The following is a 20,856-nucleotide window of genomic DNA, read 5'->3' as shown; positions in this document are numbered from 1 at the left end:
TGCTGTGCTGGCTCCGGGAGCAGGCTGTGGGGGTGCAGGCAGCAGTGCTGGCTCGGTGTGTGAGGGTGGTGAGCCTGTCACCATCGGGCCCCTGGCTGTGCCATCGCCGCACAGACATGCAGGTGGGGATCGTCCCGCTGGGAGCCTGACCAGTGAATCACTGAAGATCAGCATCCACCGTCTGGTGAAGCAGGGAGCTTGTCTGTGAGCAGGTGGGGTTATGAATAATAAAACTCAAGCCCAAACAAATTTCTCAGGGAAAACAGGCTCTGCGGGGATCCAGAGCTGCTCCGGCACATGGCGGTGATGGAGCATGGAGAGCGTTTGCCTCTGGGAGGAGCAGGACCCTGTCCAAGATGTGTCAGAGGGATATCTCTGTGTCAGCTCAGCAGCCCAGAGTGGTTAGGTCCTTACAAATAAGTTTGTTGAAACAGGTGGAGAGTGTTCTATAAGGTGGTGGGAGCAGAGCCAAACCCCGACTGGCTCCCATGAGAGGCAGACATCTACTTAAGGACCGCGCGTGAGATCCGGGCACTGCACAGCTGCAGCAGGGCCGTGGCTGTGCCCCTCCTGCCCTCCCTGCTTCCCCCAGCACATCTCCACAGGACAGAGGTGAGGGAGACCACAGCAGTGGCTGTAACAGAGCGCTGCTGGGAGGCTCTCAGCTTGCAGGGCCTGGGTCACAGCAGCTTTACGCCGAGCAGCAGCACCCCTGGAACTCCCTTGTCCTCCTGGAAAGGCCTGGCCAGCACAGCAGCTCTGCTGCCAGACCTGCTGCAGGCAGGGATTTTGCTCCGATGAGGGAGCTGAGCTTGTGCAGAGAGCCCATCCATCAGCTGGAGAGCTGCTGCAGGACTCTTCAATCTTCTTGCGTTTTCTAGTCTAGCGCTATTCAAAGCACTGCTCAATTAACAGCAATTAAGGCCACGGCATCTACTGGACAGCTTCAGGGCTCTGCGTTGTGACAGCAGCTCTCCTTCCCGTCAGTTGTTACCTGCCACAAGTCGTTACTGCTGTCACTCGTTTCCCCTCCCTGCAGAGCCACATGGTGGAGGTGTGCCACTGACCCAGGTCTGGCTCGCTTTGCCTGCAGGAGGAGGGTTTGGAGCCAGGGGGCTGCTGCTGTTCCCAGAGCAGCTGAGGGAATCGGGCCCCCGGGCTTTTCTGCGTGGCACCTACCCCAGGCTCCTCTTCCTGCCTCTCCTCTTGGCGTCCTGACCTTCCATCCATCCCCTTTTCTGTAGTGTTAAATCCAGGTAAAGCTTAGACTTAGGGCAGAACATTTCTAGCTAAGGGCAGGCTCGGGGCTGTGCAGCTCCAGGTGCCCACAGGCTGCTCTGAGCAGCAACTGCAGGGCAGGAGGAGCTGAGGCAGCACTGCAGGGCTCCTGGCAGGGCTGGTAGCCCAGGAGGGTGTTTGCCCCCAGGTACAGCATGTGGCTGGGCTGACGGAGCCAAGGAGCATCCTCGGAGCTCCAGCTGGGTTGGCCAAAGCACCTCCTCCTCCTGTGCACCCCTGCTCCAGGCACGTGCCCTCAGTTACCGGGGGTACGCTGCCTGTTCTCGCAGAGCACTTGGCTCTTAGGGGGTGCGCTGTGTCAGACTCATTCCAGAAGCTGCCTCCTGCCAGAGGTGCTCTGGGCACTGCTCCGGGCAGCTGAGCGAGATGCCATGCCCCTGGGCACGCACCCCGAGGGCTTGTCCTGCCTGCAGAGCTCTGCCAGGTGCTGGAGGAGGACTTGGGATACCAGGACACGTGGGAGTGACTTCCTGCATCCTGAGCAAGGCTCAGAAAGGGGGAGTGCCTGCACAAGAGGGTCCGTGCCAGCATCTCTTCCGAGTCCTGCTTTGGCACAAAGCTGATTCCCCCTCTCCTGACAGCCAGGAGGTGTCCTGGGTGCTGCTGTTGGCTTTCAATTCTGTATAGCAGAGAGCAGGAGCTCCCGGCAGGACCAGGCGTTCCTGAAGCCCGTCGTCCACGTCTGCAGGGAGGATTTGAGCTGGGAGGTTCGAGTCAGCGTGGCAAAGTCAGGCTTCGAGCCCTGAGCAGTGCAGCATCGGCGCTGTGGTGTGGATGTGTCCCAGTCTGCAGGGCCACAGCTCGGGGGGAGGCTGAGCAAGCCTCGAGCAGCGCCAAGCCCGGGCTGCAGCCCTGCTGGGGTTGCTGTTACGAGGCTGCAGTAAAAAATTACAAGCTTTAAGTGGGGCCAGCCTGTGTCATAAAACTGTCACTGCTAATGGAGATCTTCTCTGCTTCGAGTGGCTTAACTCCTCTTTATGTTCAGTGGCTGGGAGAGCCAGAGTTGAGTGGAGCAGAGGGTAAAATATATCACAGCGAAGTTAGAAAATGCGCCTTCCGAGCAAAACGCTGTCAGGGTTTCTGCATGCTTCCAGCTGGGCCCCTCCAAGCAGTTTGTGCCAGAAAGCGAAGAAGAGCATGTGATCCGTCCACCCCCACGCAGCAGTCAGGGCAAAGTGCTCAGCGAGAGGACAAAACACGAGGATAAATCAGAAATATTAGTGCCTGGCCCCCTGCCAGCCGCGGACAGCGATGGCAGAGAAATCGCCCTGGCCGTGGGTCCGGCCCTGCCAGCTGCAGCTGGCAAAGCAGCACTCAGTGCCGGGACCCGTGCTCGGTTCTGTCCCACTGCTGTCGTTAATGTTTGCTTCAAAAAAATACAAATAAAAAGAGGGAGAAGTACTTCGTGCTCTCTGGGTCTGGCTGGGTAGTGTTTCCCCGGGGGTGCTGGTGCCAGGGCGGGCAGGGCTGGGAAAACGGGGGAGAGGGGGAGTAGGAGCTGCCCCCCCCAGCTCCGCTTCCATCCGCAGTTGTGATTAATTGCAGTTAGTGCTCATCTGTAATTGCAGAGAACAATCAGATGACGTGCCTTGCGGTTGATTTAATTGAAACCTGATGAGCCAGCTGAAGGCTGCTGCGCCGGGCTGAGCTGTGCTGGAGCGGTCCCCGGCTGCTGCCCAGAGCAGGACAGGGACTCCAGCCCTCTCCCCAGCTCTGCAGCACCTCTGACACTTTGGGCTCCCCTCCCTGGTGCCGCCTGAGCTTGTTTTGTGGCTGTGCCTCCTCGCATTGCACTGGGGGATGACTTTCTCCTTTGGGATGTCTGCCTGCTGGCTGTCCTCGAGGGCAGCAGCGTCAGGGATCTGGGGTTTTGCGCCGTTCGGGAGGTTCAGGCTTAGCTTCGGAAGAGCTTTAATGGGGACTTAGGTTTGGGTGTTTGGGACACACATCTCATTCCCCGATTCAGAAATTCTCTGCCCAGCCTATTCAGCTGCCTGAATTGTGCTAGCAATTTCCGAGGCCGTTAGGAAGGCTGAGGGAAATTGCTTTCAGGTCAAGACCCGCTTTAGCCTGTAGTGAATTACTCAGCCTGGCTTTTAAATCTTTGCAAACAGAGGATTAGGGTGGTGGTAAATACCAGGTGGGCCTGGGGACTGCCGTTCTGCAGGCAGCCTGCCCCTGCAGCAGGCAGAGAGTGATGAACGGTAAGAAAATAAATCGGGATACAGCTGGGCTGGTAGCTCAGGTGCTGCGTCTGGGTGATTTATCTTCCTGCTCGGGTACTTCACTGACTAAGCAGTATATTTCTTGCCGAACATCACGGGGCTTTTTGCTTCTTAACCGAGGACAGCGTGTTAGATATGGCCAAGTGCTGAGAGCCCGGGATTAAGGCAGGATTTGCAAAAAGTTGGGAGCCGCTGCACAGCCCAGTGGCTGGTGGCAACAAACACCCAGTGCTGGATGCACCTGGAAGGGAACGGTTTGGTTCCTGTGCTGGCACATCGCTGTGTCTGCCTGCTCGTCGTCATCCCTGGGCCTCCAGTCCCAGCAGTTGCTCTGGAGGCTGACACAGGTTGATGTTGTCTTTTTAATCCAGTTAGCGCTGAGCAGCCCGGCCAACGTGCTCTTGGCTTTCGTAGCACAGAAATAGCTGTGGCCTTACCTGACGCGGTGGCCATGGGACAGCTCGAGGTGCTGTGCACACCTCATGGCCCCCAGGCAGCGCTGAGCTTGGCTGGCCAGGGTACTTCACTGACTAAGTGGGGTCCCGTTTCTCACAGCACACAGGTGATGGGGAAGCCCATCTCAGGCCCCGGGCAGCTCGTGAGCCTGTGCAGGTGTTGTGAGGTGCTGTGTGTCTTCCTGAATTACCGACGGTGTCGGCGGTGGGATTTGCTCTCGTACCTCCAGGCAGGGCTGGCTGCGTGGGTTGGAGGTGGGGAGCGCTTGGTGAGGTTGGAGAGCTTCTCGAAGCACGGAGGGTGAGGTGAGCGCAGAGGCACCTCCAGAAAGGGAAGAAATACCCCAAATCCGCTGGGAGCCTGCGTTGAAGCTGCTTCTTGCTTTTTTCAGTTGCGTGCAAAACCATTTTTCTGGAAGAAAGGAGGGGGTTGATAGAAACAGAACGTTACCAGAAGTGGTTTCATAACTCAGTCATACCTAAAATACAAACCGGTGAGCGCTGCCGTGATGGGTGAAGGTTGGCAGCTTTGGATGGAGGCAGCAGCCGGGCTGCTTTTGCCCTGAATCAGCTGAGTCTTGCCCCCTGGGCTGACCCCACCAGGCCCACGGTGGGTGTAACTCCTCGCCTCGCTGTTGGTAATCGCTGGTGAAGATTTTGTCGTGCCTTACTCATTTTTCCTCCTTGTGCTTCCAGAAATAACGCAGATCATCCAGGTAGACTTGGACCTGAAGTACAAGGCCAACATCCGAGACCTGTTTGAGGAGTTCGACAGCTTCAAGGAAGGAGCCGTCATCGGGATCGCGAGGGAGATGCAGCCGGTGTACAGGTATGGCCGCGTGCCCAGGGCACGGCGTGGGGAGGAGGGGATGGGCAGCGGGTGGCCTTCGTATTTTCTGTTCAGCTCAGATCAGCCGTCGGAACAAAGTCTGGGGAGAAACAGCCTTCCTGCTGTAATCTCTGCAGGGGAATTTAATCTGAGACTTGTAGGCCAGTCTGAACACGGTGTACAGCACCGCTGTGGTTTCCTTGTTCTCACAGACAGTCACAAGGCTGTCAGAGCCAAGTTCCTGATAACGAGTGCCTAATCCATAAATAGATGCACAGAATACCTGTTGGAGGTGTGTTTGCCCAGCCGTTCCTGTTCAGGTGCTCTGACTGGAGTTTGGCATGTCAGCTCGCGTGCTGGGGTTCGGAGGTTTGGGCTGTGAATAATGCTGCTCTGCCCCAGCAGAGGTGACACCTCCTGTGCCAGGTGGACCCAGGATGAGTCTGTTTTCGGCTGCACTTGGGCATTGCGTTAGCCTGAGGAGGGTGAGCGTGCAGCCAGGTGGCTGGCACTGCCTGGGGCTTGGCTCTGAGCAGTGTTTGCCTTTCGTCCTGCTATCCAGCTTCCCTCTTTGCTCTCCATCCATGTTTTCCACAAAATACCCAAGCAAGCATACGGTAGCACTGGCATGCGGTACAAGCAGAGCAGTCCGCCTGCTCTACCGTTACTTGCAGTAAGTTTGAGCTACATGTGAGAAATCTTTTGGGAAGTGCCAAAGATGACCAGCACGTTGGAGAGACGGGCATCCTGTCACATCGACCACAGGTGGGGCAGCTGCGGGTCCTTCAGTATCTGACCCCCAGCTTTTCTTGGCAGTCAAGTAACAAGTAGGTGCTGCTTCCAGCTGCAGTGCACCTTGTATTGAAGAGGTGTTCACTCAGAGAAGCCTGAGGGGGACCTCTCATGATGACCTAGGCTTGCAAGCATGCAGAGAGAATCACAGAACAGCTTGGGATGGAAGGGGCCTTAACGATCATCTGGTCCCACCCCCCTGCCATGGGCAGGGACGCCTGTAGTCCCGTGGTGTGCTGTGCAGATGTTTTGGTCTCTCCCAGAGCTGATGGAGGCTTTGGGACTTTGTCTCTCCCAGAAAAGACCTTCAGGTCCTGCAAGCAGCAGCCAGGCCAGGCTCAGCTGTTGGCAGTGTTCCTGGTGTGGGAGCTGGGCGCTGCTGTCCCCTCCATCGTGGGCAGCCCTGGAGCCGTGGATTCGTTCCAGCTGTGCTTGAGGGTTTACTTTGTGCTCTCTGTGCCAGCTGAGAAACGTGCACTGGGCAAAATCCCCGCTGGGCGATCCGGAGGGGGTTCTGTTCACACACACAGACATTGGGCAGCCTCAGCAGGAGGTGAAGGGCTCTGCTCTGACCAATGCCCGCATGGACCCGCAGGCTGCTGGCGCTGTGCTGTGCTGCAGGACCAGCCCCGGGTGCACCCAGGGGATCCCAGCTGGGGGGAGCCGGGTGCTGCGTGTCCCGTGGGCCGGTCACAGCTCTGCCAGGGCTCGCAGAGTGAGGGGCGAAGGCGCTGTGGCACGTGGGGTGTGAGGTGCAGGGGTAATGGGGTTGGCACTAATCGCACGTCGCTGTGCCGTCCTGCTGGGGTCCGTAACTCAGCTCTGCCGTCAGCCGGAGCACACGTGTCTTGAGGAAAAGTCAGCCCCAGCTTTCTGCCCTAAAAGCTGCTGGTAGCACGCAGCCCCAGCCTGGGGCCTCTCCTCAACCCCATCTGCTGCCGCTCGCTTTGTTCCCTGGGTCGCCACATGCAACGCAGCCGGGCTGAGCTAGAGGAGGGGTGGGTTGGAGATGTTTTCAGGCATCGCAGGAGGTTCTAGCCCTGAGGGATGGGACGGCTGGAAATTGGTTCATGTTTGAGCAGGTGCTGTGCTGAGTGGGATCAGATATCAGCTCGGGGTGGTACTTAAGTACACTGATTGAATTTAACATGTATCCTGTCAAGGATGAACCTCCGTTTTTGTTTTAATCCAGGGTGAATCAGATCATGAACTCAGGATGCCTTAATGACTTTCCAGCTGAGCCGAGTTTGAGTGTCTGAGATAGCCTGGCCAGATTTGCTAATCCTAATGGAAATGTTCTCAGGGAAAGATAAAAAAGCTTAAGAGCTCTCTGCCTTTTCTTTCCCTACTGGAAGCCTTAAGGAGATCAATAACTGAACCTGCAAAGACAGGGCCAGCAACGCTCTTAGGCAAAGGCTGAGCTTGGAGCCAGTGTGCCTTAGCAGAGGGCAGGGTGTGCTGTGTGTGCCTGCTGCGGGACGGCCTCCTGCAGGAATCCAGAGGGTGGGACGAGGCTGGACACACAGAGCAGTGCTCCAGGAGGGGACTGCTGGCCAAGCAGCCATGCAGGCACTTCTCCAGGAGCCGGGGGGCTGCCCGCAAGCTGCTGGAGGCCAGGAGCAGAGAGCATCACGGCACTGACCTGCGGAGCAGGGGGCGAAGCTGGCATCCTGTGCAGAAGCTCAGGCATCCTCGAGGAGCAGGGCCATGACAGGAACATGAGGGACACCGGGTTTTCACCGTGCACAGGGATTGCTGACACAGCAGTGGGATTGCTGCTGGCTAATTATAACTCCTCGTTAGCGGAGGTGGCTCAGAAGGCGCAGTGGCACACAGGGCACTGGCACGGAGCACGTGGAGGTGTCCGGGGCCAGTGCTCCCATGGCAGCTGCCTACTTTGCCAGCCCCAGTGTGGCCGTGATCCCTTCTGGCCATGTTTCGCAGCCGCACCTCATCCCCACCCTCTGCCTCATGTTTTGGCCGGGCTGTGCCATGCTCTCCCCGGTCTGCAGTGCCCAGGGCACCCCCGTGGTGCTGCTCCTCACTCTAGAAATGCGACCGACAGCCAGCAAGGGTCACGCCGCGGGCAGGAGCAGAGGTAGTGAATCATGCTGAGCAGAGAAAAGGGATTTGGACATTTCCCATGTTCTTTATATTAAACATATGAGAAAACAGATTGTCAGCGGAAAGGGATGGAGCTTGCCAAGTTACATCATTTTCTGCACCCTCCACCAAGGTTTCAGCGACATTTCGATGATATAAGGTTGTTCCCAAACACAAGTTTGGGTTTTTTCAAAGTGATTTATGGATGGAGCTGAAGTTTGCGTGGCTTCTCCCAGGACTGTGGCTTTAGAGCAAATTGCACAGCACTGTTATTAGGGTATGAGTTTTGTCCTGGTGTCTCCAGTCTGAGAGCCTTCCTCGGTCCTGGTGTCCCGTGTGGTTATTAATCACTGCTGATCGTTTCCTAGAAGCCAAATGAGAGCGTACTCACGAGAGCGTTTCTGGTTGCTCATGCTGCAGAAATCAACCCTGTGCCTGGCTGGGAAAAGCCATCTCCGGGGTCCTCCTGGCTCACGGGCTTGGAAACGAGTGGGGCTGCGGAGGCTGAGGAGTCTCCTCTGAAAGGCAACACCACACCCAGAGCACGGAGGGCTCCTGTATCCGCTTTGGGTGTCCTGGCAGGACTTTGGTGCCCAGAATGGTAAATCCAGCCCCAGCTAATTACATCCAATTGTTAGGGCTTAAATAGCAGAGAGAGAGAAGCGCTACAGCTGAGCACCGTGCTGGGGCTCGGTCGGATTGTGAGCTGAAGCCTGCCTTGCCCAACAGGCCAGCTCCCTTCTGCTAGCCACACAGCCTGTGGCAGTTCAGTGAGCAGGGTGAAGGAAGCATTTCTCTGCCTGCACTCAGCCCCAGCTGCTATTCCTCCACCTTTCTGCCCGGGCACAGATCAGCTTTGCAGCATTTCCATGCACAGCCAGAGCTGGGATGGTGGCCGGCTGCCTGGAGGCGGTCTGCAGAAAAGGCTACGCCAGGGGTACCGAGTGGGGCCACGGGGTGCTCGGCTAAAGGAGGAGATCTCCGGCACGGCAGGGGCAAGGCAGGGCTGAAAAATCTTGTACAATTATCCGACCCGAGGCAGACCCTGCCCCGTGGCCTCCTGCTGCTGGCGGGGGGCTCGAGGCAGCCCAGCAGTAACGGGGCCTCGAGTGCTGCGCCTCGGGCTGAGCCCGCTGGCGGGCGGCTTTGATGTGCCGGCTCAGTCCTGGCTGTGTTGTGCTGCCCTTGTTGTGCTGTTTTGCTCTCCACGTGAAAACAAGCTCCTGCTGTCCCTCGTCACCGGCCGCGCTGTGTGGGGCGAGCTGTCCAAACGCGCCGCCTGCCCCCCGCAGGGCTCCCCGCACCTCCCTCCTCAAAGGGCTTCCAGGCAAAAACACGAGCTGGCAAAGCGCGAGTGTGTTTGTAAAAAAAAAATAAAAATAAAAATAATAATCTTTGCTATTTTTATATTTTTAGCAAGTTAAATGTGTTCTAGGCGTGAAGCGGAGGTGTCAGCTCCAGCCGTGCGATTTGCCACGCGCGCAGGTTGGGAGCACCCGCTGGAAAGGTGGCTGGGGGGGGGGGGGGGGAGTGCTGCTGGGCAATGGGGGGGTCTCAATTCCCTCCTGCTTTCCCCTCCCCACGTGGCCCAGCTTTCCATGACACCAGCTCTGCCCCAGGGAATTTATCCCGGTGTTGCTCCTCCGCTGTGCTCAAAACATCTCCGGCGAGGCGCTGGGGTTGGATTTGCAGCCCCAGGCGGTGCCGGTGCCCTGCAGCTGCTCCCAGCACAGGAGCTGTGCTCCACGTGGCACTCGTGGCCGGGTTGTCCCCCGTGGGGCTGGGACACGGCTGCACTTGGAGCACTGAGGGCTTGGAAGCAGCAGCGTGGGGCACAACATCTGAAAGGTGAGGGCAAAGCAAGGAGCCTGGAGCTTTCCTGAGCTGCTGCTCGCTCACAGCACTGCGGGCTGGCAGGGACATGGACAGGGCAAGCCTTCACTGACAGCAAAATGCCCGTGTGCCTTCTGCCCCGGGCTGCACCGTGGTGGGAAGACGGATGGAGATCCATCAGGTCGCCGTGTTAGGTGCTCAGTCTTGAAGCCCGCTGCCTATTTGGCCCAGCAGAGGATGCAAACGTGTGCACGCAGGCATTTTTTGTAAGCAATACACCATCTCTGGGAGGCAGGGCTATTCCCCCCAGCTGCCGGGCTGCAGGCTGTGCTCTCCAGGCAGGGGCTGGGACTGCAGGATGCTCGGCTGCCGCGGCGGCGCTCTGAGCATGCAGACACTTACGGGAAATGGGGTAGCAGGAGAACAGGAGATAGGAAACGTCCCAGAGCCTGTCGGCGTATCCGGAAGGTAGGGGGAAACCTCCAGACAGCAAAACAGGATGGCACTGGAGTGTTTCCATGCGCTTGACTCATGCTGAAACAATGCCCGGGCGCTGTTTGTCTTGGATAAAACGTGTTGCTGTGAGCAAAAAGATCCCCCGGCCCTCCGCAATGAAACACTGGGCTTCAGTTGCTGCAGAGGCAGAGCTTCATCCTGCAAGGGGCTGGGTACCCACAGCTGCCCCCTGCTCCCAAGGGAGCTGAGGACACTCGGTGCTGTGCTCTAGGCTCTTGGACACCCATGGGCTTTCGGATGGTTCCTGCTCCCGCTCAGGATGCGGCCGGCGCCTCTGCCCAGCACCGACGTCTGTCTGCTCGTGTGCCTGCCTGCGTGGGAGCCAGGCCACGGCCGAGACCAGGACCTCGTGCTTCTGTGTCTATGGTTTTGATGGAAAGATTAAAATCTGCATCTGAGGTTTGTCTGCTTCAAAAGGCTTCCCATGCAAGGATGTGCATCTGCGGAGTCGTGATCTTAATTAAACACCCTGCTGTCCCCTGCAGTATTTCAGCTGCTGAGGCGTGCTGGCAGTGTCCTGCTCACCAGCCTGCAAAGGGCAGGTGGCGATGTGCTGTACCAATATTTATGTTGCGCTGGGGCTCCCGTGCCAGATCCTGAACCAATTCAGCAGACCAGCCCCTCCCGTGCTCTGTCAGCAGCCCTGCTAACGGGCACGTGCTGCACGTGCTGCAGGTGCAGCCTGCCGCAGGCTCTCAGGGGGGCAGGCAAAGTGTCCCCAGGGCGTGCAGCAGATCTGGGAGCAGCCTGGCAGGACACACAGGACCAGGGGGCTCTCCATGGATGGCTTGGCACAACTGTGACCCCTCCGGAGGAGGGGATGAGGCATGATCAGGGGTGAGCTGCAGGCTTGGGGTGCGCCCACGTGCACACAGGCACGGCACGGGTCTCTGCCAGCACACAGCCAGGGTGTTTTCGGGGAGCAGGATGCCACAGCCCGGCCCTGCCAGCACTGCGTGTCCCCGGGCACGGCAGCTGGGTGCTGGCAGCTGCCCAAGGGAGAAACTCGCAGCGTCCAAGCAGCCCCTCAGCTGAGAGGAGCGGGGAGACGCCGCGGCACTCCCAGAAATGTTCCGAACACTCTCAGAAGTGTTCAGGTTACGGGAGGCTTAAACCTGAGGTTCCTGGTGAGAGATCACCCCGATGGCGTGTGAGCTGCAGCAGGTTGGTGGCACTGGTGACACGGCTGCCCTCAGCAGCCTCACGCTGGGGATGGCACCCCAGGGCTGGATGGGTTCAGCACCACTGCTCGAGGGGGACCTGGAAGCCTCCCCAGCAGCCCTCAGCTTGCCGGGCAGTGCTGGCTGCAGGGGTTGCAAAGCACGGCACAGAGATGCTCTGAGATCTGGCTGCAGGTGTGTGTGCCCTCGGCAGGGATTGTCCCCACCTAACCCTGCTCTTCTGGACCTCCCAAATCCTCCTCAGGTGCATTTGGAGCAGCCTGCTGGCACAGGGCAGCTGCTGGCTCCTCTCAGCATCCATGCAGCGGGGCTGGGGAGCGCTGGGGTTGACCGCTGGTGCTGGATGTCCCTGGGGGCCTGGAGCTGCCAGTGTCACAGCAGACACACAAGAGACCCCCCCCTTAGCATTGCAGGGTGAGATCCTCACTGCTGGCCCTGATGAATTATTATTTTATTAGCCAAGGAGCTAATAAAAGCCTGAGGCATCTTGGAAATCCACGGCGCTGGAAATTAGGAAAGTTTATGGTGCAGGAAAGGCTATCTGCATCAAAGGGCTTGCAAAGGATCCACACTTGGATCCTTTTATGGCTGCCAGGCTGTTTGTCTTTGCTCCTGCCTCAAGCCTAGGAAGAGCTCGAGCAGGGCACGTTTTTGTGGAAGGGAAGAGGACGAGAAGCTTTGTCCTTGACTGTGGTCAAGCAGGAGCTGCTGGAGGTGTGGGGTGAGCTCGGTCCCACCATTTTTTCTTTGTGCTCCTCTGCCTGTGCTCACTCCTACCAGGGCCAGACCTCGCTCCCCTTTCTCCCTGGCCCCTTCTGCCGCTGGAGGGGTGAGGAAACCCTGCTGCTTCTACCTGCAAACTGGCTGGGCCTATGGGGCTGGGGACAGCCACAGATCCCCTGGCATCGTGGGCCCCTCCTACAGGCAGGGTGCCCCGATTTGGAGGCTTTGCTCCTCTCCGAGTGCTTTTGCCTGGGAGAGCAGGGAGCTCTGTCCTTCTCAGTGCCCTCTTGGAGAAGACAGGAGATCTTTGCCTTTCTTTTCCAGGGGCACTGGTGGTTGGTGGCAGCCTGCGCACAGCCCTGGGAGCCAGAGCCAAGCCGAACCCTTTGCACTTCGGATTTTACACCATGTTGAGGCTTTGAATTGATTTGTAGCAGGTGCTGCTGCTTGATGTGAGGGTGAAACGATTCTAGGAATTCTTTGGCAATTGCTACCAAGAAAAAGCCAAAATTACGGAACAAGCAGAACCTGAAAGGAATTGGCAGCAGAATTGATTTGGGGAATTTAGCGTTCCTTCCTGATGTCTGAAATCCCAGAAGGTAAAGGTTTTCAGTGCTTACATCGGTGCACATCACTAATGTGTAAGCCCCGTTGCACTCTCTCCCATCACCAACCAAAGCTGAAATGTCATTCAGAGCAATGAATAAACCTGCCAGCATCTAACAACCACGAACAGGCAGCGAGTAGGATTAAAGCTATTAATAATATTAGTCGTATTCCTGTGCCTTCTGAGATTCTGGGTGTTAAAATGAGGTTTTTTTGAACAGCCACAACATGTGTGTACCACAGGGTAAGGCTCAGGACTGCTGGTGCTGCTTCCTCCACCCCAAAGCTGCTGTGAGCCCTCCGGCCCCATCCCACCAGGCTGCAGCTCCCGTCCCCGGGCAGTAGCACCGCAGGGGCATGGGAGGCGACAGGAACGGGGTGAGGAGTGCCCTCATTAATCACCCGGTGATGAGCTGCGTTCTCAGGGAGTTTGCTAATTAGCCACTGCAGTGAGTCTGGTTTGGGACTGTTATGTCCACGCAGAAATAGAATCATCCAGAATGGATTTCCTGCCCCAAAACCAGGCCTTTCACAAGTTTGGCATGCAGACGGCCTTCTGGTAGGGGCTGTCGCTGCACAGACATCATTTGTGCCTTACGTGGGAGATTTATTAGGGAATTACCAAAGCCTCTCTGAGCACTCAATCTGTCAATTCACAGGGATTTCCAGACGAGGTGTGGCGGCAGCGGGGCGTGTGGGCTGGATGCAGGGGCTGGAGGCACCTGCTTTGCCCCGGGGTGATGTTTTTAGCTCTGGAGCAGGCAGTACCCCAGCACTGCGGCTCTGGCACAGCCCTGGGCGAGCCGTGCTCCCCAGCAGGGCGAAGCTGGGATTTCCTGGCTTACACAAGCTGCTCAGCTTGAGCTAAGGCGCTCCGGCCCGGGCTGGTACTGAACCTGTCCCCTCAGCTCCTTAAAGGGTTTAGCATTTGCACGTGGGAAATAAGCAATCAGCGACAAGGGCCACTTTGTTCCAGCCTCCTTGGGCAGCAGGGAAAGTCCTGGCTGAGGTCTGGCAGCGCCGTGGCGGGGAAGGGGAGTGTCCCTCCGTGCAGATGGGGCTGTGCTGGTGCCGTGCTGGTGCTACCATCCGGGCACCTGGCTGGGTTTAGCAGAGAGAAGGCTGCAGGGAGGTGTCCTGGCCACGCTCCTTCTTCTTGCTGAGGATCAGGTGGAAAAGCCGCCTGCAGGTTGGCAGCAAGGGGTGGTGGCAGCACCAGCTGAGGGGTGCTGAGGACACCAGAAAACGATTCTGCCCCCAAGTGTGAGGGTTAAATGCACCCCTGTGTGCTGAGCAAATGGGCTCAAAGGGCAGGCTCTGCTCAAACAGCACCGCTGTCTGCATGGGGCATTGCCTCGTGGGCATTGCCATCTCCCTGGGTACCTCCTGAGCATCTCCCCTGGGTACCAGCACACCAACCCGCCCCAGGGCATCTCCGGCTGGGTGTGCTGACCCTGCCAGCAGTGTTTCCCTGCCCCTTTAGCTGTGGTTTCCAGCAGTTTTGCCATGGCACAGATTTGGAGCTGCCCATCAGGGCTGGTGACGGCAGGCAGGGGGGCTGCTGGCTGCGCAGGAGGAGGCCGGGCCGGAGGAGCGCGTGCTTGGCCAGCAGGGGAAGTCCTGGTGGAAGTGTTTTTTTATCTGTGCTGCCTGGGCCCGGCGTTTGAATGCTTGGAAGTGCTGTTCTCCAGATGTTTCCTAGCACACGCAGGCTCTGTTTATAAACAGCGCCTCAAAGCAGAGCCCCTCGGCTCGCTGCAGCTGCTGGCCTGGGGGGCAGCGGGGCCGCAGGCGGGCGCTGGCAGCCCCGGCCCCAAGCTCTTACGGTGTCAGGGGCCCGGGGTCACCGCTGGGAAGGAATTTTCCCCTCCCTTCGAGAGGGGCCACGGTCAGCCCGGTGGTTAACAAAAGCCTGAAATGCCTTCTCTTCCTTTCTCCTCCCCTCCTCCCAGCGAGCAGTTTCCTGCTGCTTTTCATCCCGGTGGCAGCCGGGGGCTCGGCGCTGCCTTCCTGCCCTTGCTGGAGGTCCCTCGCTGCCGGGGGTGCGGGCACCGAGCCCTCCCCAGCGCCAAGGCCAGCGGTGCTGTGGAGAGGAGGGCACGGGGAGCCTCGGTGCTGCAGCTTTGTGCTTGCTGGTGGCTTCAGCCCTGTCTTGGCTGAGGTGGGGGCTGCCCCCAGAGCAGCCCAGGGGACCCTGCGTGAGCCTCCTGCGAGCCCCTTCCCTTCCATTTTTCCCCTTCCCTCCCCTCCATGCTGCCGGGCAGTGCCCAGCCCCAGCCTTTTTTGCAGGTATCTCCCTGCCACGTGGGCCGTGTGATTCACCCAGCTCTGCCTTTCCTGTGTTTTGGGGGAACTGTGTGTTTTACGCAGCTTGTCCCATTGTTGCAGAGCACCTGCTAATGCCATTTTTTCCAGATCCGCCAAGATGAGCCCACGTGTGCTTTCCCCATCGACCAGCACCTGCAGCTTCGTTTCCCGCAGAGAACATCGCATCGTACAGGGTGCGGCCAAAAACTGGGCGCTGGGCAGCCCGGTTAGAGAGGAAAAGCAGCAGGGGACGGGGTGTAGCTGCCAGCAGCACCCGCTGGGGACCGCAGGAGGCACCCCCTTTCAAGATTTGGCAGCCCCCTCCCTGGGTCCTGGCAGTCTGTTCATCAAACCTCTGGGATTTTGCCCCCATGTTTTGCCAAAGCTTGAGCTGGGTGATTTCAGACAGGAGGGAGCAGAGCGGGGTGTGGGCTGGGATGGCTCCTCAGCTGGTCGCTGTGTTCCTCCTGGCCCTGTCTCCTCCGAAGAGGACACTCCTGGAGGCACCTTTCAGCCGTGTTCTTCTCTATCGCGGTCCCTGGAGGAGGAGAGGACGGAAAGCCACCATTAGAAGGATGAAAGCTGAGCCCTGCCCAAACACCTTTCCCTCAGTTGGCCTCAGCCCAGCGCTGGGACAGGTTCCCGAGCCGTCGGCGCCTCGCTGTGCTCATCGCATCCTGCGGCTCTGCCCCGGCCCCGCATCCCGGGGGACAACCCGTGCTCCCCGGCCCCATCCCCGGCCCCATCCTGCCAGGAGGAAGCGCTGGAACAATCCTGCTCCTTTCTCACCTCATCTCCCTGCAGCCAGCAGCGCTGCTGCCTGGCTCAGCCCTCTCGCAGCAGCCTGCCGGGGAGCGGCGTTGCTCAGAGCCTGAGTCAGGGGCCAGGGCCCCGCTGTCCTGCTGTAAGGCACCTCCCTCTGGGGCTCTGCTCCCAACCAGCGTGTACCAACCAGCCCGCGTCCAGGAGCTCCTCAGGCTGGTGAGTGCAAGGCTGGATCTCGGCTGTGCACACTGAGCTTCCCCCTAGTGCCACGCCAGGGGTGCTTTGCTTCCTTTCCCGTGAGCATCCTCAGATTGTCTCTGCAGTGGCCTGGTGTCTGTGCCCAGGACAGAACCGCTCCTTGCACGGGCAGAGCCCTTTCCTCTCCTCTCCCTGCTTTAGATGCAAAGAGCATTGCTGCCTGTGCTCCGCAACGAGGCAGCGAGCCTGCAGCAAGTGCTCTGCTCCCCCTTCCCCGGGAGGCGTGGAGACAGCTGTTCAAAAGCTGGGTCCTTCCTTCCAGGGGAAATTGGCGCTTGGAAAAACCCTTTCTGCCCTGAACCAGCCAAAAGGGAATGCTGTAAAGACCCTAAACGAAGTGAGAAAATTCAGTTTTGAATCTGAAGCATTTAAATGGAGAACAGCACGGGAGTGCTGGTGCTCTGCAGTTCCGATTCTCCTGCCTTTATCGCTCAGGAAATATAAAACGTGCTCCCGGCTGTCAGTATTAGTGGATCCACATTTTCTGCTGGGATAATTCATCCGCTGGCTGCGAAGTCCCAGCCCTGGCCTTGGCTGGTCGCACAGCCCTGCACTGAGCCTGCGCAAGGCCCCTCAAGTCGCAGGGCATCCCAAGGAGGCCAGAAGGGTGCTGCAATTGTCAGTGCTCTGCACGAGCCTTAGCACTGCTCCAGCTACCCCGTGTTAAGAGCTGAACGCAGCTGCCTTCACCAAACGTTTGGATTTACATTTTCCTAGGGGGGGAGTGCCCATCATGACTCCTCAGCTCTTCCAGGGGCTGATTTCCCTGCATCTTCTTACATCTGAATTAGTTCAGCTCCCAAGCACGGGAGCCTTTATCACCTTTGGGTGCGAAATCCAAGCCATGCTCGGACAAATTCCTCTTTTCTGTGCAGCTGTGCTGAGACTTCGGTCAGTGCCTGGCAAATTCGGAGAGGAATCGGGCAGGCTTAATTTATTCTCTCTAACAGCAGCAGCGTTTCTCTCTGACAACTTCACAGCAAGGTGCAAAAACGTGCTGTAGCTCTGCCTGAAGGGTTGGGGCTGGGAGGGAAGAGAGGTGCTGCCTCCCCCTTGTCAGACAGCGGGGCTGGGGGGTGCAGGCTCCCCCCTGGCTGCCCCTGCCCTACAAGCTCTGCCAGCTCCCGGCTGCCCCAGCTTGCAGGGGATGCAGCTCGGGGGCAGAAGACCCCATCCCAATTCGTGGGGGTGGGTTCAGCCCCAGCAGAAGCTGCTTGGGTAATGGCAGGGGACGAGTTCGGTTCCTGCAAGTGGGAACAGCTCGTGTGCACGGCGGGGTGTGCTCACTGCCCCGGGGCTGTGCAAGGAGCCAGAGCCATTTTTGTGCTGCTTGCTTAGGTAGTCTAATTTTTTCCCAATTGAATCACTCTCTTGAGTTAATTTCGTGTGTTCCTAAACTTGCAACACTGTTCTCCTTGGCAGCTGGAAATGAGCTAGGGAGGATCACGCCTGCCAGAGCTGCTGCATCTGAGCCTTCCCAGGGCTGCAGATGCTGAAGGCAGTGCTTATTTAACTAATGAGATCTTGCTATCGGGTGTCTTAAAAAAAAAAAAAAAAAAAGAAGAAGAGGAAATATTTCTGCTACTTGGAGGGATTTATTTCAAGCCTTTTTGCACAGCCTCAAAACGAGGCCAAGTTTTGATGCGGCGCTTCCCTGTAATCACCTCACAGCGGCGATGCCGCATGCTCTGCTACCCTGATACCATTAAATGCAGGGTGTGGGGTAAGCAGTGGGATGTTTGGTGTGTCTGAGCAGGTGAGCAGTGTTTGGGCATCCCACCGGGGTCACCCTGCGGGCTCTGAGCCCAGCTCCCACCCTCCCAAACGCCAGCTCTGGAGGGGCTCGTGCAGCAGTCCCCGAGGTGTTCCTGGTGCGGTCGAAGCCATCTCGCCCGTCTCCAGCTGGGTTTGTTGGCCCCATACCCACTGCAGCCGGGCTGAGCCGGCCCGGGCCCGCTCGGTGTTTGCCATCGTGGAGCTTTTGTGCGAGCGGGGCCGCGCTATCGCTGCCGGCGCTGGCCGGGCTCGGCATTGTGTCCTGTCTGCCGCCAACAATGTCCCCGCAGGAAGGGCAGGAGCCGGGCTGGGCCGGCCGCGGCGCTGCGCCTCTGCTGCCTTCACAGCGGGGCAGGACGGGCTGCGGGCTGCACAACGGGGTGCTGCTCGGAGGGTCTCCGTGCAAACCGTGCTCGCTTGGGCCCCGGAGAGCGTTTTTGGCAGGAAGGAGAAGGGGTTGAGCTGGTTCTGCAGGGAGCTCCCGTCCCGCGGTTGCTGCCGGAGGGTTGGTTTTAGTGGCTGCTCGCTGCGGGAAGGGTGGGGAGCGGTTCCTGTGCCGCGCACGGGGCGCTGGTGGGGGAGCAGGGCCAAAGCTGTGGTCACGGCGAGAGACAGCGAGCGCCAGGGCACGGCTCGGCCTTTCCCTTTCTCTGTCATCTCCCTCAGCTCGTGCAGCAGGGCTCGGCTTGGTTGTGAGCTCCTTCCTCTGGAAACGGGTGACGAGAATAGGGACGGCTGTCATGGGAGGGCTGAACTTCGGTATAGAGGCCCAGATAATTCAGAAGATGCACAGTGTGCCTATCCACGAGACCCCAAAACCCCTTGGTGTCTGGTTCGCCTCTGTTCCTGACCTTCCCATCCACTGCTTCCACCCCCGATGGGTGCTGAGGGACCAGGGGCCGTGCTGTCTGTGAAGCACATGGAGGTCCCTGGGCAGGACGCGGGGCTGAATGGGAGCCACAGGCCCCAAATCCACGTGGCACGGGGCAGAGGCCCTGGCTGTGGGGGTCTGCAGAGCTGACCCCAGGCAGGGGGCTCCGAGGGGGACAGGTCCTGAGGAGTGCAGTGAATCACAGGTGTGGTGGTTCAGGGCAGCTCTCTTTTTATCCTGCTCAGCCCACTGGTGCTCTGGAGAGAAGTAAAACACGCTGATAGAATTCACAGCAGTGCCCAGCCGTGTCCTGCAGCCAGACCTGACCTACTTTGTAGGGCTCCCTCGGACACCCTGCATGCCAGCTCCTGCTCCCGGCTCGGGGCAGCGCAGCGGGGATGCGGCGCCGAGCAGCCGAGGGGTGCACGTGGTCGGCTGACCTTAGGGCAAGGGATGTGATTCCGTCTCCCTGCACAGCCATGTGAGCAGTCACAGGGTCCTGCGCCCAGCTCACTCGCCCGAGGATGCTGAGGAACACAAAGGAGGCTTTAGGAGAGGGCAAGGAGAGTGGCCTGAGGTCTGGGCGATATCCTGTGCAGGGAGGCAGAGGGCAGCCCGTGAGGGACGGGGCTGCTCCGGGGGCCGGATGCCTCCAGCCACCAGAAGACAGCACTGAGAGCTTGCGGGGGGTCTTTTGTCCTTTTGAAGCTGTTCTTGTACCTGGCAGGCATATGTGGAGGGGAATTCAGGTCTCAGCACAACGTTTCAGTCTTTTGCACTCTCAGAGGTGCTCTGAGCATTCACAGGGTGGATCCAATTCTCATTTCCAGGCCTGCCCCGAGTGCTGGTGGCCGCTCTCTGTGCTCGCTCACCCCCTGTTCTCACCTCTGCTCTCTCCCCAGGCACACCTTCTGGCAGTACCGCCGCGAGAACCCCAAAACCAGGGTGGGGGAGCCCCCTCCCGACGGGCTGCCCGGCTTCAACAGCGGCGTCCTGCTCCTCAACCTGGAGGCCATGAGGCGCTCCAAGCTCTACAACCAGCTGCTGGAGCCCGCCATGGTGCAGAAGCTCACCGAGAAGTACCGCTTCAAGGGCCACCTCGGGGACCAGGATTTCTTCACCATGGTGGGGATGGAGCACCCAGAGCTCTTCCACGTGCTCGACTGCACCTGGAACCGGCAGCTCTGCACGTGGTGGAAGGACCACGGCTATAGCGACGTCTTTGACCAGTACTTTCGGTGTGATGGTGAGGTCAAAATTTACCACGGGAACTGCAACACCCCGATCCCCGAAGACTAGGGCAGCGATTCCTCCGGGAGCAGCTCTGACTGCAGCAGTGCCGGAAAGCTGTGCAGAGCTGCAGTGACTGCACCAGTCCCTCCAGAAGGGTGGCCAGCCCTGATCTGTTACATCCCAGGGAGATCCCTGATCCCTGGGGATCCCAAGAGGGTTCAGTTTCCCACTACCTGTAGTCTCACCCCTCCAGGAGTTAGAGCAGGACGTTTATAGTGGAGATGCCTGGGCTCAGCTCCTGGCTCTCCCATGGTTCAACTTAGGTCTCGGGGCACATCCACGGTGCTGTCTGTGCCAGAGCCACCAGGTGTAGGGGCAGCTGAGGGGCTGGCTCCATGGGTGCTGTGCAGCATCGTGCTGCCTGACGGCGAGATTTCAGAGCCAGGTGATTGGGTTTTGTTTTGGCATTCCTTGGTGGCCCATTTTGCACCTCATGCAGAGCATCAGTCTGGTCCGTCTCAAGAGCAGACACTGTCCTCAGGTCATCTTCCTTTTGAGCATTCCACAAAAGCGAGAGGGTTTCAAGGACTGAAAAGCTGCTTTAAATTTGGGTTACTTGTGAACAAAAATTGAATGCTAGATGAGCTTTAAATCCTTCCTCTGGTTCTCCTTAGCAATAAAAGCTTTACTGCGATACCTTGTCTTAAAAGCATTCAGCGAGCGTGTACAAATTGGTTCATTTTTCTAGCTTTGCCTTTAACCTTTTGTACTGTAATAAAGCTGCAAACGCAAAACCCACTTGGCTGTTTTTCTGCAGCACGACTGAAGTCCTGTGCCATGGGAGGTTTTGTGTTCTGTTACGGTGATTGATGGGTGGCTGATACATACCTGATGGGCAGGTGGAAGCGGTGCCCTGCATGGCTTCGCACTGCGCCTAATGAGACGCCTGCCCCCAGCGAGCGGTGCGATAAATCCTGCCCTGATCCCTTCGCTCTGCTTATCGCAGCGTGTGCACACCACAGCGGTGGCGACCAGCAGAGACAGATGATAGTGGCCGGGCGATGCTGTTGCACCAGCAGCCATG

The 20,856-nt window shown here is 58.5% G+C and overlaps 1 protein-coding gene across 1 annotated transcript in view; it reads left to right on the top strand.

The window, feature by feature from the left end:
- The window catches only part of XXYLT1 (xyloside xylosyltransferase 1), a 37,723-nt gene extending 17,153 nt beyond the window's left edge, over nt 1-20,570 (top strand). Inside the window, exons 3-4 of the mRNA XM_027464788.3 lie at nt 4,676-4,808; nt 19,442-20,570. Coding sequence (XP_027320589.1) covers nt 4,676-4,808; nt 19,442-19,838 — 530 coding nt within the window. The 3' untranslated portion in view covers nt 19,839-20,570. The remainder of the gene's footprint in view (nt 1-4,675; nt 4,809-19,441) is intronic.
- Nucleotides 20,571-20,856: the final 286 nt, after the last annotated feature.

This window comes from Anas platyrhynchos, chromosome 9 (assembly GCF_047663525.1).
Source record: "Anas platyrhynchos isolate ZD024472 breed Pekin duck chromosome 9, IASCAAS_PekinDuck_T2T, whole genome shotgun sequence".
NCBI classification, from domain to species: domain Eukaryota; kingdom Metazoa; phylum Chordata; class Aves; order Anseriformes; family Anatidae; genus Anas; species Anas platyrhynchos.
Note: the sequence above shows the minus strand (reverse complement) of the source record. Positions and strands in the feature narration are given on the sequence as shown.